The 17,863-nt window shown below is 46.1% G+C and overlaps 1 protein-coding gene across 2 annotated transcripts in view; it reads right to left on the reverse strand.

The window, feature by feature from the left end:
- Ccdc180 (coiled-coil domain containing 180) overlaps positions 1–17,863 on the reverse strand; it is a 62,437-nt gene that overhangs the window by 18,858 nt on the left and 25,716 nt on the right. For both annotated transcript variants that reach the window (XR_009226419.1, XM_046457240.1), the window contains exons 19-30: positions 16,834–17,066; positions 13,305–13,480; positions 11,857–12,037; positions 10,833–10,979; positions 8,665–8,809; positions 8,383–8,499; positions 5,909–6,007; positions 4,081–4,200; positions 2,253–2,422; positions 1,993–2,045; positions 1,793–1,874; positions 91–168 (exon numbers count right to left, since the gene is read on the reverse strand). Coding sequence is in view for 1 of the 2 variants with exons in the window: in XM_046457240.1 (XP_046313196.1) it covers positions 91–168; positions 1,793–1,874; positions 1,993–2,045; positions 2,253–2,422; positions 4,081–4,200; positions 5,909–6,007; positions 8,383–8,499; positions 8,665–8,809; positions 10,833–10,979; positions 11,857–12,037; positions 13,305–13,480; positions 16,834–17,066 (1,601 nt within the window). In the remaining variant the exon portion in view is untranslated. The remainder of the gene's footprint in view (positions 1–90; positions 169–1,792; positions 1,875–1,992; positions 2,046–2,252; positions 2,423–4,080; positions 4,201–5,908; positions 6,008–8,382; positions 8,500–8,664; positions 8,810–10,832; positions 10,980–11,856; positions 12,038–13,304; positions 13,481–16,833; positions 17,067–17,863) is intronic.

A 17,863-nucleotide genomic window follows, 5' to 3' on the forward strand; every position in this document is an offset into this window, starting at 1 on the left:
TCCTTTTTATCGGCCTCCCCCTTCTCTTTCTTATTTTTCTTTTCCTCTGACAAATTAAATGGAATTAAAGGGAACTGTGTCATTACTTACTTGGTTGATGGAGGAGACTTGTCCCCCAGCACCTGGTACTTTCTGTCATTTCTGTTGGGCTTGGAATGCCGGCTGATGCTGTAGGACAAAGGTGCATGAGTTGTCTGCAGTCTGGGGACAGACAAAAGGCAGGTCTGTGCCTCCGGAGCCCTTCCTGGGGTGCTGGAAGTGCTGGACCAGCCTGTGGGGCAGCCTGGCTCATTTCTGGGGCTGAGCCTTTCAAGATGATTCTCTACTTTTCAATTGCTCTGAACACAACCTGATTTGGGGGCAAGGCCTTTACCAATAATGCCCAGGCAAGACCACTAAGAGAGGCAAGGGGCAAAGGGTCATGGGCCCAGAAACTTGCATCGTCCCCTCCCTGAGGTGAGAACCCAAAGAAAAACAGGTTGAGCCTCACAATGAGACCTTCAGGTTTAGCACATAAACATACGGTATGGCTAGTTACACTTGAGTTTCATATACGCAACGAGTAATTTTTAGTATATGTAAGGTCCCATGCAATATTTGTGACATACTCATACTGAAAATTAAGTATTATTGATCTGAAATTTAAATTAAGCTATGCACCCATATGGGCTTTATTTTAAAACCTCTCAGAGACTGAATATACAAATAGATGATGATGGCTGGATCACATATTAAAAAAAAAAAAAAAAGGATCTCTCACCCACCCATAGCTGCAGCAACCTGCCCAGGAAATCAGCCCTTTGCCTATAATAAACAGCCCGAAGGTGGTCAGCTGCAAGTCAGAATTGCAGCAAGTCAGGGTGCTATCTCCAGTGACAGCCCAGGAAGCTAAACGATACCTGCTATAACAATAGGCCGCAGGTGGCCAAGACCAGATCTGTACCCGACCAACCACCCAGGACGCCCTGCTTTCTGCTGACAGCTTCTGACTTCTCTATGCCAACAGCCCCCGGCCAGGCACATCTGCAGCCTTCCCTGTTTTACACTGTAAGGCTTCCGGCTCCCCTGGCTGCCCTTGAGTCTGCCATGTTGCACTTGCCGGTGGCCAGTTCCTGCTGTCGCCAGCTCCTCATCAGTAGCCTCTGCTGTGCTCACTTGTTTGGTCTCTGTCCACACACTGCAGACAGCATGCAAGTTTATAAAGACTCAGAAATTTGGGTCTGAGGTCAAGGTAAAACTCTCACTTTCTCAAAGCCAAGGATTAATTCAGGGCTTAAAAAAGATCCAAAAATTTGGCTGAGTCACTTGGCTTCTGTTATCCACCTTTCAAAAGTCTGTGTGTGGGAGCTGGTGGTCAGAGACTCAGTCTAATGACCACTACAGGGTCTCATTGACAGGGCACATGACCAAGGTACCAAGGCCTAGGATTTCTGCACCTTTGTAGGAAAACTATGTAGCCATGGCTCTGACTTTCCCTCTTGTTAACTATGACCCTGCATGATGGCAGGGCCAGAATCTGCCTCTGTCTCATGGACACCTACCACCAACTCCACACATTTCTCTAGGTTTGAGGTGTGTGGGAGCCATGTCTCCCTCCACAGGAGGAACTCAAGTCTGACCAAAGGCAGTGTCAGGACAGTTTCTGTCCATGCCGGGACCCATGGTGTCCCAGAGCATGAGCTCCAGTGGAAGTTCTAAGAGTCTGGGACAATGACAGGATGGGCTCTGGCCTTTGTCTGGGGGCTCAGACGAGGGCCTGAGAAGGGAAGATTCCAGGTAGCTGTGTCCCTACCTTGCTGCTGAGGAGGTGGCACTGGCACTGTGCAAGGACTTCTTTATAAAGTTTTCTTGCTGGCACTGAGGGTGCTTCAAGACTTTGGGTGACAAGTGCCCAGAACAAGAGCAGAGGACAGGAGATGAAGATGGGCCACAGTTGCAACCAGCTTCCCCCCCGCCAGCTGTCCCAAGACCCACGGGTCTGTCTGCCTTTACCTGTCTGTGACCGATCTTTCTCACACTGGTGCATTGACTTTATGTCAGGAACTCTGAAACCAAAGGAAATGACATGAGCTTTTCCAAGTGACAAGAGGACAGCTCTGGCAACACCCCAGTCAATCCTCAATAGGTTCCATCATGAGCTCAGGAGTTCAGATGAGGAAATGAGGCTCCCAGGAGAAGCTCCTTATCTGAGGTCTTAGGCTCCCAGGGGTGAGCTCCCATGGGAACCCCAGAGTTCAGGAGCCCAAACTCACTGCAGGATCTTCTTGATCACCATCACAGCGGGGTCTTCAGTCATGGCCTTCCCTAAGCGGCTTGGCTGTGCAAAGGATTCAGGGGCGACCAGGCCTAACTTGGCCTCCTCCTCTGGGATCTCTGAAATCTGGAAGTCACTCTCCTCCTTTGCATCGGTCGTGACACTGTCCTGTGGGCCAGTAAAATGGCTGAGTGTGTGGAGACCAGTCCAGGTGCCATGGCAGTAGCAGGCTGATTCACACTGTTGTCACCTTGTCCAAGAGGTGGCTGGAGGCAACTTGGCGGCCCCTGGAGCCTGTTTTCACACCTATCAAATGGTGGTGGTCCCGCCCCTAGAAGGCGCTCATTCACTCACTCCCTGACTCATGCCTTTAGAAGTGCTTTCTGAATGCCTGCTCTCCACAAGGCTCTGCCAGTATCCTGGGGACACAGAAGTGCAAAAGCCACCAAGGCCCTTTATGGAGCTTACAGTTCAGGCACACTTAAAACAAATAAATGCTTAGTCAAAATTGGGACCAGTGCTCTGCAGGAAAAGCTCTACCATCTTCTGTGAGATGGAGGTGCGACCTGCACGGCTGCCGTAGCGGTGCCCAGGCGATGTTTTGGAACAAATGGGCGAGGAAGTGAAAGAAGGCAAGGCTGATCCTGGGGCCAGTTCAGAACAAGGGTGGAACCAGTACCCATAGCGAGCACTCAGTTCTTTTTTTTTTTTTTAATACCTTAAATTTTATTTATTTATTTTGATGTGGTGCTGAGGCTTGAACCCAGGGCCCCACACGTGCTAGGCAAGTGCTCTACCTCTGAGCCACAGCCACAGCCCTGCGAGCACTCAGTTCTTCTTCTGTTCTCCGTTTTACTCCAAGTCTCCTCTCCCACCAGCCCCCTGAAGGAAGGACCCAGGCTGGACCCTTGGAGCCTCTGTCGTGCCAGGCACAGTAACAGAGCAAATGGATGGTTAGCCCAGTCTGCAGGGTAAGAAAAGCTTCCCACAGAAGGAAGGGTGGCAGATCTGGGCAGCGTGAGACCCTGAGGCACTCTGCTCTTGCAGCATTCAGCTCTGTGACCTCCCCTGGATGATGGCTGGGTGCTCCCTGTGGACAAATCCTCATGGGACGTGAGCGAAGGCTCTGCCCTCACAGAGCTTCCTGTCTCAGGCAGAGAGCCCCTGTCCTGGAAACCTTGCCACATGCTCTGTGGGCTCATGGGGAAGTGGAAGGTGTTACAGGGCAGGAGACCCCCCACCCAGATCAGAGGGTGAGAAGATTTTATGGCAAGTGATATCTAGGCGGGGGGAGAGGGATGGAGGGGACACAGAGGCTATTCTGTGTATCCTGTTAAAGGGTATGGACTTGACTCTGAGAGCAGGGGAGTGACACAGCAGACCAGCTCTTCTGATGTTTGGTCTGGTTGCAGGTCAGGAAATAGCTGATATGGGGATATGAGAGGACATGTCTAGCCAGATGGGCAAAAGACAGGGGTTTGGATGAGATGGTGGGGTGAGACTGGAGAAGCTGGTAGCTGTTCGTGGTGTGGGTTGAAAGGAAGTGGCTGAGGCTGGCATGGGACAGGCCCAAGAGCCTATGCACAGGCTAACTTGAGGGGCCTGATAGAGACAGGTGGTGATGCCAGGAGGTGAGGGGTCTCCTAAGACACCAGTGCAAGGAAGTGACCCATTTGGTACTGGAACTCTTATCAGACTTCACAGCATGTCACCTTTCCACACCATCCTATAAATCCAGGGGAGGTCTGGGAGGCACCATTAAGGCCTGTGGGGCTCCTGGGAACCTGACAACAGCTCACTCCCCTACCACCCCATGCCACTCCTACCACATAGATGTCCTGAGACATTGACACCATGGCCAGGCTGCAGTTGAGGTACTTAATCCTCTGGCTCAGTTGTTCTTTCCAAGTTCTGACAAAACCCAGGAGGTCTTCGGCGGTTACCGTCTAGAGGGAACACAGAAGACGAAGGCTCTAAGGAGGCAGCCTGTGGAGGGCAGGCGGGTTCCTCTGGCACCGCACGGACAGGGCTGGGCTGGAGAGGACATCTCTGGGTTGCAGGAAGACCCCTCCCTTGCCAACCCTGGGGGCACGGGGAGTGCCGGGCTGGCTCTCAGGTGGCTGCACTGGGGTAGCAAATCCTTTACTGATGGGACCTGGAGAGCTCTGTCCCTGCCATAGGTTCAACTCTGGGCAAGGGATTTAAACTTGCTTGACTCAGTCTCCACCTAAGATAGGGACGTCATGGAATGTTCTCTGGGGTGTCCTTTAGCTCTATAGTTCTATGTTTAGAAGGAAACACTTAGTCCAGTTGTAGAAGTGGGCAGGAGGGCAGACTGGCCATCTCCATGGCAACATCTAACAGGCATCCCCCTTGAAGCAGCACCCTGCAGGTGCACAGGGATGCACCTTCAGCCATCTTTACCTCACTACATACCCAAGGCCTCCCAATTACTCCTAATTACTGCTACATAGACGATACTTCTCCATCAACACAGAAACACCTGCACACCCAACCTCGTTCTTTCCACCTGGCCAGGAGGCTGGATAAACCCCCTTGGCACCCTGGTAGAAGAGGAAATGTGAGAGACTAAACCATTTTCTGCAGAGAGGCAGAGCTTGCCCTAAAGAACCCGTGGAAAGGTCGTGGCAGGTTAACCCGTTCTCCCCAGTGGGTGGGCTTATAAGGGAGCCCAGGCAAGCCCTGGGCAAACTACAGGAAGCACTTTGCTCACTTTGCTCATTGTGTGGGTTGTACAGTGCAAGTTAGCGAATGTGCAGAAACATTCGTGACTGTACATAACAGGGTTGAGATCTTGATAGAAAATAAAAATAGAGGAACATTTCTCCTGCACACTATGCTCGGTGCATCTTTGAACTTTTCTTAAGGCTCTTGCATGACTGTGCAAGAATAAGCAGTAAAGAGAGAAAAATCAATGTTCTTTCAGTATGAACAACAACAGAACCACAACTCCCAGTCACTGAGATAGAGGAAAAGTGGCAGGAAAGGGTGAGGAGGAAGTCTCCCACTCAGGATCCTGCCATGGGGGCCTCTGGTTCTGGTGGCATCTGGGGGAACTGCCAAGATGAGGTTCCTTGCATGACCAGGGCACATGTGCAATGGGGCACTTGTGGAAGGAGGACAAGCGTGGAGGTGTCCAAAGACCTGATCTGCTGATTAGGGACCGAGGAAACCTCAGAACCACACTGGGGCCAAACTTGGCTTCTTTCCAGACTTTTCGTGGCTTAAATAAAGAGAATCAGCTGTGACTAAAAGAAGAATTGAAAGCTCAAATGAAAAGTATTGATGGGAGGGTAGAGCCCTGCTTCTGTCATTCACTTGGGGCGAGGCTGAGTCTTCAGTCTAAAGATGGATGCTTGGTGGCATCACAGGGGGAGCAGGGCCCACAGAGCCAGACGCAGGCTCCCACTGGACTCTGTGCATGTGCCTGGCTGGTCATGGGTGGGGATACCAGCTGAATTCTCTTCTTCTCCTGCCTTGATTCCATCACAGGGTTGATAGGAAGACTCAGCACACCACACCCCTGCTTGTAATAGAGAAATCCTGTGCCCAGACTTAAGCTTATTTTTTTAAAATTTATGACTCTACCATAACACCTCAAATATTCCCAAGTAGAATCTAGCGAGCACTCACTGTCTTATCTCCCTTTGGGTCTCGACAAATTTCTATTTGTTGTTGAAGCTGTTTCAGAGAAGAATTTAATCCATCTGCTTGCAAATTGGACTTTGCCACCTAGAAAAACAGAGGTTCCAAGATTTCGTCTCTAGAATACATATTGTGATTGGAAAAAATGTTCAGCAAAGTATATCTGAGAAATTGATTAAGCACCAAAAATATGAAATATAAAAATATGAAACCATGGACAGTTATACCAGAAACCAGATCAAGACAGATTTTTTATTTAAAAAAATTTTAAAGAGTTTAACCTTTATTTTATTTATTTGTTTTTATGTAGTGCTGAGAATCAAACCCACACTAAGCAAGCACTTTACCACTGAGCTACAGCCCCAGCCCTGTTAAAAAAATTTTTTCCAACAAAAAGATAAGGCTTAAATGAAACTGGAACCCCAGAGTGCGGCACCAGTCTGCATAAGCCAGCAAAAGGCATAAAGAGCGTTGGGATGTCCAGGCTCTGACCCCAGGCTCCAACTTGCAGGAGGCACCCAAGGGCACAGGCTGAGTGTCCTGGGCGAGTGCCTCTCTCTCAGTCCTGGCATCCTGACAAAAAGGGAACACCATGCAAGTCCCCAAAGAAATACACAAGGGAAAGTGGAGGCACAGCCACAAGAGGGAAACCCTTCAAAAGGTGTTTATGAGGGACCTTTAAAGGGTATGCAGCTTATGAAGTTGTATAATAGCCAACTTGGATACACCCCTACCTTTTCACATAGGAAAGAGTCTTAACGATAAATCAAATCTTAAACAGGAGTTGTGACTCTGTGGTAGACTTATAGATTATCATCTCCTGGGTATATTTATTTGTTCTATATTTCTAATATTGTGCATGGTAGAAATGCATATTACTTATGATACTTGTTACTAAAAACATAAGCCCCACATATGGTGAACAGCCTATTATCAGCTCAGAAAGGAATCTGTGCCAACACCAGCAGGAAGTCCATTAGGAATGTGTCCCTTAAACAGGGCAGGGGTGCCCTGGCCCTTGGGTCCTGTTCTCTAAAGCTGCACCCTCTCCACCACTTCTGGCATGGGGACCTCCACCAAGGCCTGACTTCACTGAAGACTCACTCTGCACCAGGGAACTTGAGCTTTGCAGACGTTAGCTCATTTACTGGGGCCACAATCTTACCAGTTACTTGTATGATTCCCACTCCTGGGGTGACAGGGACAGGAGGCTGGACTGCTTCACAGCCTGAGACCTCAGCCATCGCTTCTTTTACTGGAATGCACCTGTCACTCCCAGAAGATAGGCCTGTTCTTCTCAGCTCTGCTGGTCCTAGCCAGTGAGTCCTCAAACACTGTTCCCTGAATGGTATGCTGACCAAGGTGGCTGGTCCAGGCCCCTCATGTCCAGTTCACCCATATCCCACCTTTTCCACAGCCTCTCAATTCTGGAATTGAGCATGTTCCTGCTGATACCTCATCCAGCCAAGAATAGTGGTATTCTCAGTCTCAGCCTCATACCCCTGCCTCACTCCTGCTCACTGCCAACTCTGGGAAGCTAGCAGGCAGGTGACCCTCCTCAAATGTGTTCCTGAGCACCCAGACCCATCTAACCCTCCTTGGTCCTTTGCCTGACCAGGACTCTGCTGACCTGCTGATCTTTCCAGCCTCAGCTCTCTACTCCCTTTCAATTCCATTTTTTTTTTTTTTGGTATGGGAATTGAACTCAGGGGCCCTTAACCCCTAAGCCACATTCCCAGCCTTTTTTTCATATTTTATTTAGAGACAGGGTCTCACTGGGTTGCTTAGGGCCTCACTAAGTTGCTGAGGCTGACTTTCAACTTGCAATCCTCCTACCTCAGCCTCCGGAGCCGCTGGGATTACAGGCATGTGCCACTGCACCTGGTTCAATCTCATTGTGGTTGCTCTTGGCACCAGCACCCCAGAGGACTTTTCCATCATGTCTCCAGTACATTCTGTTCTCCACTCTCCTGTCTGGCTTCCTCAAGTTTCAGGAAGCCCTACTTTACCAGATTAGGTTCAATCCTCCCCTCTAAGTTCCCACACCCCTCTTTCCCCTTTAGAGCACAGATGGCCTCTCTGTGGTTAAGGCTAGGATCTCTGGTGCCAGTCAGACCTGAGTTCACATCTTGGCTCCACCATTAAGAGCTCCATCTTCCTGCCTAAGATGGAATTGCTCTATGCCTCAGCTGCTTTATCTCTAAAATGGGAATTAAAAACAGCACTTGCCTCCTAAGAGTTTTTGTGAAGACTATCACTGCTAATTAAAATAAGCCGATTAGCACAATGTATGGTGCACAATGACTTAGTGAATGGTAGGGGCTAAGATTTCATTTCTGCCTTCTCAGCTGAAACACAAGTCCATAGGACTTATACCACACTGGCCTCCCAGCACCTGGGCAGCGCTCAGCATGCAGGGGGTGCGAGTGATACCCACTGCATGGAGAATGCATCTGTCCTACCTGGCACTTGATGTTCACTTGCAGATTTGTCATCAATCGCTGGATTTTCTCTATGAAAATAAGGTCCACAGATAGGTTATGGAATTTACTTTCAAATCTGTTGATGATATCATTGGCCTACAAAGAAAGCAGGGGCTGGGTTAATCTGGAACTTTGAACTCTGGAAGAGGAGGGGACAGGCTAAATTATTGCTTAGGCAGAAACATAGCCCTTCCTTCACAGGTGACACCTGTGATGGGCTGTCCTGGAAGCCCGTCTGGAGGGTAGGCAGGGCTCCCCCACCTGGTCCAGGTACTCGTTCTCCATCTTCTCCATGTTGACCATGATTAAACTTTCGACATACTCTATCCGGGTAGCTTCCTTCTCCAGACGATTACACAGTGAGTTCATTTCCTCAGGGGAAAAGTTGCCTCCCTCCGAAAATAATCTGATAATAATTGGAGAGAAATAAAAGCCAACAATCAGACCTGAAAGTTCTACCCCATCCCAAATACCGGGGTAGATACACACTTTTTTAATATTTATTTTTTAGTTGTAGGTGGACACATAGTATCTTTATTTTATTATTTTTTTAATGTGGTGCTGAGGATAGAACCCAGTGCCTCACGTGTGCTAGGTGAGCATTCTACCACTGAGCCACGACCCCAGCCCAATACACACTTTTAATCTAGGTTTCAGATCAAAGGTGCAAGATCATGAAAATATAAATGCAGGTGGCACAAGCACAGGAGGAGACACCTGTGACCGGGGCAGGCTTGCCACTTTTGTTGGTTGGTCAGATTGAGTACTCTTATGAGGAAACAAGATGCCATGAATGAGAACCAGAAAGACAACAGAGAACAGAAAAAAACACTCCCCACAAAGACCTCAGATATTAGAATTTATCCTACATAATTATAAATAACTAAGTGCAAGATTTTAAAGAAATTAAAAGAGAAACTTGAAAATATGAGCAGAGAGCTGCCATTTTTGAAAAAAAGACTCAAATAAAACTAGAAGTAGAAATTATACTAATTAAAATTAAAAACTGAGTGAAAACATTTATCAGGAGATTTAACACAGTTATAGAGGGCATCAGTGAATAGGAAGGACACTAGGAAGAAATAAGAAAGAATGAAGCTAAAAGAGTGATAAAGCTACTCAGGATAGAGATGCATAACATGTCAAATGATAATTCTAGTTTTTGCAACTTTCCAAATTCTCTTTAAAAGCTCTATATTTATATTCATAAAAATGTTAATAATATTTAAATAAATGCAATCTTGCAAATACCAACATGGAAGACGCCTATCATGATTTGTTTGTAATGGAAGGGAACCATAAGTCAGCAAGTGTACCAGGATTCTGATTCCATTTCTGTACAAAACTAGCAACCATTGCTTATGTATAACACATAGAAATTTTATTTTTGGAGGGCTTCCATTTTTCACTTCTGTGTTTGGTTATATTATAATGGGTAAAAAATGTTTAATTTCATAATAATAATAGGATTTTTTTATAAAAAGAATATAACTAAGCTACAAATGTCAAAGACTAAATCCAGGATTATTTTCATGTTGGAGCAAATTAAGATCATGGGGGAAAATATGGGGAAAGAATAATCATTAGGAAAATACAATCAAAACCACGATGTGATATTACCTTATATCCATTAAAATATCTACTATAAAAAATACCCATAAGTGTTAGTGAGGATGTAGAGAAATTGGAGCCTTTGTATATTACTAGTGGAATGTAAAATGGGGCAGCTGCTATGGAAAATAGTATGATGATTCCTTTAAAAATCGTGAAATTAAAAAAAAATTAAGGAATTACCATCTGATCCAGTAGTTCCACTTCTGGCAATATAAAAGATGGAAAGCAGAACTTCAAATAGATTGTACACCAATGTTCCTCAAATTCTTAATTCACAAGAGCCAAGAGGTAGAAACAACTCAAATGCCGACTGATAAACAACCAGATAAACAATATGTGGCATAAATACATAATGGAATATTATTCAACCTTGAAAAGAAAACTTTGACATGTGATACAACTCGAACAAAACTTGAAGGTGCTATGTGTGCTAGTGAGATATACCAGACGTGAAAGGACACATACTGCATGATTCCCCTTACATGAGGTACCTGGAGTAGTCAAATCAACAGAAATGGAAGGTCAAATGCTGGTGGCCCGATGTTCAGGGAAGGGAATGAGGAGTTCATGTTTAAACTGTGACTAACAGAGTTTCAGTCTTGTGAAGGTAAAAAGTTCTAGAGGTGGCTGGTGGTGACAGTTGCACAACAATGCATTTAATGCCAATGAACGGTTCATTTAAAAATGGTCAACATGCCGGTTTTGAAACTTTAAGTTACACATATTTTGGCACAATAAAAAGTTAAGGGAGTCACAAGATCACCTCCCCACAGAGCAGCTCTGGTGGCAGCAGGGGCCCTGATGCTGGCTCCCACCTGCAGTGCTTGATGTAGTCAATGTTGGTGAAACGGAGTTTGCCCAGACTCTCCTCCAAGTACTGCCGGAAGCCGCGCAGGGACACCTGGATGACATCCACATAGCTAAGCAGCTCCCGGTGCAGTGTGCTGTTGAGAATGGCCAGCCTGCGGGGACAGAGAAGGGGCAGGTGGAGACGGGTGACCAGCCTGGGAGACGTGGTGATGTCCTGGGCTTGGGTGGGCACCCTGGGATGCTGCTCCAGCTCCACCCAGCGCCCAGCTGTGGAGCCACCAAACCACGCCCAGCTTCTCTGATTCACAAAGGGGCGCTAGGAAGGATTCCAAAATGCCCCATGTATGCAGGACACGGCGTGTCACTCTGGGGAGCACAGGGCTTTCCCTTCTTCCCTCTGACCTCTGTCAGCAAACCGGTCAAAGAATCCCAGCCCTACCAGTCCAGCGACTCTCTGACCTGATCCATCACGGCTCCCTGATGGCTCCCCTACTCCACGCTCTCTCAAAAGACCAACCTGCCGGTGTCCTCTTTATAAAAACCACCAGAACTCACTGTCCTTTGACAGCTTAGACACCTGCCAAGGTCCTTCCTGTGATCTGACTGAGGCCACCATCTCACATCCCCGAGTGGTCTTCCTGGAGCCCCTTGCTCTGCCCTGACCGTAGCCCTACTTCTGGCCAATGCTGCTTTTCTGGAGAACTCAGCCCTTCCCCCCTTTTTCCATCCTAAGTCAGGATGCCTCCTGCAGGGATTCCTTCCTGACTCTCTCACAGGGTAATGGTCTTTCCTGCCATTGACATTTCAGGGCACGTGTCGGCACCTGGCATGCTACTGTGTGTATGAGCCTTTCCTGTCCCTGGCTGCTCACTGCCACCACCACCCGATGATACCCAGAGTTCAACTCTGAATATTAGGAGGAGATCAGCTCAGAAGCAGGACCCTGAGTGCCTCCTGCTCCCTTTCAAGCAGCAGCCCGGCTGGGCTTCTAGAGCCAGGCAGCTGGGAGGGAGAATCACAGCTCCTTACTTTTGGCTTTTGGTGGCATTCAAAAAGATGTACTCCATGTCGTAGATCTTGCGGCGGAAGTTTTTGCTCCGCATGTTTAGCTCTTCTTGGAACTGGCAGAACATCAGCCTCTCCTTCTTCAGCGTCTCTGTCACTCCAGCACAGTGTCTGTCCAACCGCTCTTGGTGAAGCAAGAGCTCAGCTGCAAGAGGATGAGGAGATGAGGATGAGGATGGGGTCCTCTGGGACCAGAGCCACCTCTGCGCTTTCCTTTCGTGGAGCAGTGTCCACAGGCTGCCTCTCCCAGGGCAATCTAGGCCCCTTGCCCTGCCACAGTTGCCCTCACCAGGGTTCAGGCTGGAAATGGGCACTGATCGGGAGATCTCACTGGAGAGGAGGCTCTGCTGGGCCAGGAAGCGGGAGCTCCCGGCTGCAGGGGAACAAGGCTGGGAGATGGAGGATCTTGAGGATCATCCTGGTAACAGGGGGATAGAGGGCTGTTCTAGGTGAGTGAGTCTGCAGGGAACACAATACAAAGCCAGGCAGTCTGGGTTTGTTCCTTGACATCAGTGGATACTCAAGTCCAGTGATCCAAATTCAAACTGGCTTCCAAGGTGGAGTAGGAAGAACTTGGACTGGACTTTCACTCCTCTGGGTAGCAGGGTTTGGAAGGTATTGGGTCAGGGATCTCTGCTAGCTCTGAAGGGCTATAGTGAACCTTGGAATATGATTCAAGTGAAAAACCAACAGGGTTCACTGAAGGATCCTACTAGAATTGTGTATCCCCATTAAAAAAGTCCACCACATAAGAAAGAACTGGCATTTCTTTTTAAGTATGTTAAATGATAAGGGGGAAAGAAGGGCCACCACATTTCGGAGGCTGTGTCTTGTACCAAGTGCTTACAACTCCTCACTATACCATTTTAGGAGGCTTAATTACCACCTCCAACACTCTTTTCTGCAGATGAGGGATAAGACAGACAGGTCAAGTAACCTGGCCAGAGTCACACAGCCAAAGGAAATTGACCCTAAGAATTCTAATTCCTAAGCTATGGACTTGTCTCTAGAACATTCACCATGCAGGTATGTAACTGATCTGAAATCCAAGAGCTATAACAGAACAACACTCTTCATTTTAGCCTCTAATACCCTTTGGAAGGAAGGAAGGAAGGAAGAAAGAAATAGATCATAAAAAAATCTTGAGGGGCTGGGGGAGCAGCTCAGTGGTAGAATGCTTGCCCAGGGCACATAGGCCCTGGGTTGTGTCCCCCCAAATGAGAAAAAATCAACCTGATGGGGGATTCTGAGCACCCCCTTTCTTTTCAAGCCTGGGAGGTCCATGGTCCCATGCATGTCTTCCCTGATGTGAGGAATCATACTAAGTGTTACTTGGGGCAAAGTGGGACAGTTAACAAACCCGGGGCCACAGGAAAGCAGACACTCTAGAGGGGTCTGGGGACAGTTCACACCTGCCCTGACATTATGGATGTCCTTCTCAATGTGCTGGAGTCTTGGCTGGTGCAGGTGCAGTTGTAGCTCCAGCTCCGAATCTAACTCATCAATCTTGGAGGCTACGATGACCCGGGCATTGAGGGCACATTGGTCAAACCACTTCTCTAGGTGTTCAAAGAAGCCAATTCGAAGTCTGAGGGAGCAAACAGCAAGGTCAGCCCTCCCAGCAATCATGACCAGTAAGAGACCTTTCCATTTGGAGACCCAATGCTGCCCCTCATTTTATTTCCCAACTACCTCCTATCTCATTGCATGGAGGGACCATCATTTACTTAGTTGCTGGAGGACTTCAGATAGTTTCAAACCTTTCGTTCTTATCAGAACACTGTGACGAATAACCTTGTACATATGTCAAGTGAAGAGGCAACTCTGTAGGATATTCCCTGAACTAGAATTGCTGGATCAGAGATTAAAATACATTTGTGGTTCTGGTAGCTATGGCTGAATTGTATTTCCACCAGCAAGAAATAATAGTTCATGTTTCTCCACAGCCTCAGTGTGTATTGTCAAAATTCTGAATTTGACAATTTTGTCATAGTTTGATTGAGACTGAGCACATGTCCATGCGTTTGATGACATCATTTATTTTTCTGTATGATATCCTTTCATATCTTTTGCTCATTTCTCTATTATGTAGCTGTTCTTTATTTAAAAAAATAATAATTTCTGGGTGAGGCCAGTTCACTGTGATGTGAATTACAAATATTGTTTCTCAGTTTATCATTTTTTCTTTAAAAAATGTACTATGTTTTTTCGAACACATACCATTAAGATACCAGTTCTCCCAAAATTTATCTGCTGATTCAATGCAATAGCAAGAAAAAAAATCTCGGCAGGTATCTTCTTATGGAAACGGATGAGCTGATTCTAAAATTTATATAAAAATAGAAGGGCCAAGAATTGTGAAGACAACCTTGGAGCAGAACGAAGTTGGAGGACTTAAGCTACCAGATATTAAGACCTCGTATAAAGCTATAGTAATCGGGCAGTTTGGGAGTCATTGTGGAAAGACAGACACAGAGAAATAGAAAAGAGGCATGGTGGACAGTAGGGGAGAGCACAGTCTCTCTGTGAAGGACCCGGGTCAACTGGTTCTCCATAGGGGAAAGAAAAGAATTTCCACTCCTGCACCATAAAAAGATCAGTTCCCAGAGCCTTTAGATCTAAATATGGAAGTTTAAAATAATAACATCTCTAGTTTATAACATTGGAGAATCTTTTCATGACCTTGGGGCAAGCAAAGATCTCACATAGAGGACCAAGGTAAACTAATAAAAAATTAATAAATTGGATTTTATTTAAGATAAGAATTTCTGTTCACCAAAAGATGCCTTTAGGGTCTAGAGTTGTGTCTTAGAGGTAGAGCGTTCACCTAGCATGTGCGAGGTCCTGAGTTCGATCCTCAGCACCACATAAAAATAAAATAAAGGTACTGTGTCCAACTACAACTAAAACAAAAATATTTTTTAAAAAACTACATCTTTAAAAACAGTAAGAAATTATATAAAAGGCAAATATAGAGATATCTAATAAACTCCCATAAATTAATAAGAAAAAGGACAGACAACCCATCACAAAGTATATAAACAAAAGATTTCATTAGGCATTTCACAAAAAAAATAATCAGATGGCCAACAAGTGTACGAAAAGGTGCATAACATCATGACTCACCAGGAAAATGCAAACTGAACCAACAATGAGACACCACTACAATTACGCCAGAAGGAATAAAATAAAAACCACTGGCAATATCAACTGTTGTTGAGGGTGTGCAGCAACTGGAACTCTCACATGTTGTTTGTTTAAAATTGTAAAACTGTTAGGACCACTTTCAAAAGCTCTTGATGGCAACCTTTGGGCCATGTCTCCTAAAGATGGACCTACACATACCCCATGACTCAGGACTTTTCTCTATGAGTTATATATGGAAATGTAGACACATGGTCACCAAAAAGACTTGAACGAGAATGTTCAGAGCAGCATTATTGGTATATCCTCAAATTGGAAAAGACCCAAATGTGCATCAGTAGACTGGATAAATAAAATGGATTAAAATGAATTGCATTTATAATGGGATACCACACAGAGATACAAAGTGGATTCTAGCCACATTCAAAGATATTATATGACTTTTATAAACATAATGAAAGAAGCCTGGCATTTAAAAAAATGAGTTCTGAATGATTTCACTTATGTAAAATTCCAAAGCAAGTAAAATGACCTCAGAAGTTAAAATATTTATCCTTGGGAAAGACAGAGCAGTGACTGGAAATGGGCCCATTTGATGGTGTCCTGGTGGGTTGGTAACAGTTCTGCTTCTGTGGGCTCTGGGTAACACATGTGCTGTCATTGGACAATTCATTAAATGCTACACTTATGACTGCCCAGTTTCAGATTTATTATTCTTCAATATGCAGATTCCATCAGTTGGACACAGAACTTTTTCCTAGTTACAAGGTCAAATGGTACAGTGGTTGGTGTCAGACTCTGGAATTAATAGGGTATAGATTCGTGTCTTGGATCTAACTGCTTTCTATCACGGAGATCGTGACTAAATGACTAACTTTTTATGAGCTTTAGTTTCTTCACCTGTAAAATGGAGTTCATTACGGTCCCTCTCTCCCAGTTGTTGAGGGAATTAAACATGCTCAGTAAATAATAGTTGTCGAGTGATCCTTGTTGATCTTTGTAGTATGGGCTCTGGAGAGGCAAGGCGAAGACCCGTGGTGGGCAAGAAGGATAACACTGGAGTCGAGACATTTTAGATATGAGGTGACCCTGAAGTACAGGAGAAAGAGCCCTGGGCCTGACTTTCCTCCTCCTGCTCCCAATCTCCAGCCTCTTGCCACCTGTGAATATGGGAGGTGGACCAGGCGGGGGACCGTGAGCTGATTAGTCCCGCCTATGACAGGGTAGGGGCGTGAGGGCAATGGAAGTACCATTCAAAAGCCAAAGGCAAATTTCCACTTTTGATTCATTAAATGATACACCTACGATTTTTGCCTTACTTTCAGATTTGTTGTTCTTCTAGTACAAAGGCCCAGAAACTTGGGACTTAGAAGAGGTCACTCCTCAGTGTGGGGGATTAGGGATCATTTCCTTATTCTTCATTGTTCTGTTTTCTGCCATGAGTTTGTCAAAGAATCAGCATAAAATACCATACATGATCTATTCATACCTATGGTTTATATCTATAGAATTAAAACAAAAGAAGATGTACCAGGAACTCAGCAGCATCTTTCAGGGAAAACTGTTTCTGTGTATGAGGGCCAGGCCCACAGAGCAGCTGGGAGGGGTTGGGGACCACGCTCACCTAGGAGGTCTGTGCCTGCAAATCATTTCTTGGACTTTCATCATATTTTATTGTGTTTTCCTCAGTTACCTACATTTAATTTTTTTTTCAGCTAAAGGTGATCTATTTTTTTATATTAACCTGTGAATAAATCTCTGAGCAAGAGAATGAGAATCAAAGAGTTTTGTACTCACTGTTTCTTAATTTCTAAAATCAGTGTGGACGGAACTATCATTCTTTCTGTGAACTCAGTGCGGAAAGTGTTGTCAAAGCGTGGGGTTGAGAAGGCGGAGTGGGGCCTCCTATAACCCTCCTCCTCTTCTTCTTCCAGGGATACGAAGACAAAATATTTGTTCCCACTGGAGGTTGTGAAGGACTCCAGGTCCTCGGAGGAGAACTCCTCCAGATAGTCTTCCTTGGCATCACCCTAAAGAGGCAACGAGACTTCAGAATCCACATCATCCAAGGGACTTAAGGGTGCCAATCACCTGACGTGCAAGATTGTACACCTTTGGGCCAAATATGTCTACAACTGCCTACCCTCCCGCCGCCCCCAATGTACACAGAATGCTTTTAAAAATGAGAAGTTCTACATAAAAATCTGGGTTCCTGATTTCTCTTCAAATATCAGGAAATAGGTCAGCTCTGAGCCCAAGCCCACCCAGCATCCCGGGGGGGGGGGCGGGGGAGCTATGACTGCTCTGGTTGTGCATACCGCCGGGGATGCTGGGTGGGCTTGGGCTCAGAGCTGACCTATTTCCTGATATTTGAAGAGAAATCAGGAAGGAGTGAGAAATCAGGAATCCAGAAGGGTGAGAAAGAGTGAACCGGCCAGGGTGAGCAGGAGGGGCTGAGTTCACCTGTACAGCTCAGAAGGGCAGAGAAAGACAGAAGCAAGGGAGGGAAGAAGAAAGCCAAGTTGAAGGGTGACTTCAGAGTGGGCTGCAGGGATGTAGGAGAGGAAGGTGAATTTTTAAAAATCATTGCTGTGATTGAAGAATTGAATTCCTGTTGACAACAATTAAAAGGAAAAAATACATACGTAGGGTTTTGTTTGGTTTTGTTTTAGTACTGGGAATTGAATCCAGTGGCGTTTTGCCAACTGAACCACATCCCCAGTCCCTTTTATTTTGTATTTTGAGACAGAATCTTGCTAAATTGCTGAGGCTGGCCTCAAACGTGCAATCAGCCTCAAACCTGCCTCAGCCTCCCAATTAGCTGGGA

This window comes from Marmota monax, unplaced genomic scaffold, assembly GCF_021218885.2.
Source record: "Marmota monax isolate L192 unplaced genomic scaffold, Marmota_monax_Labrador192_F-V1.1 WCK01_AAM20220418_F8-fsc00069, whole genome shotgun sequence".
NCBI classification, from domain to species: domain Eukaryota; kingdom Metazoa; phylum Chordata; class Mammalia; order Rodentia; family Sciuridae; genus Marmota; species Marmota monax.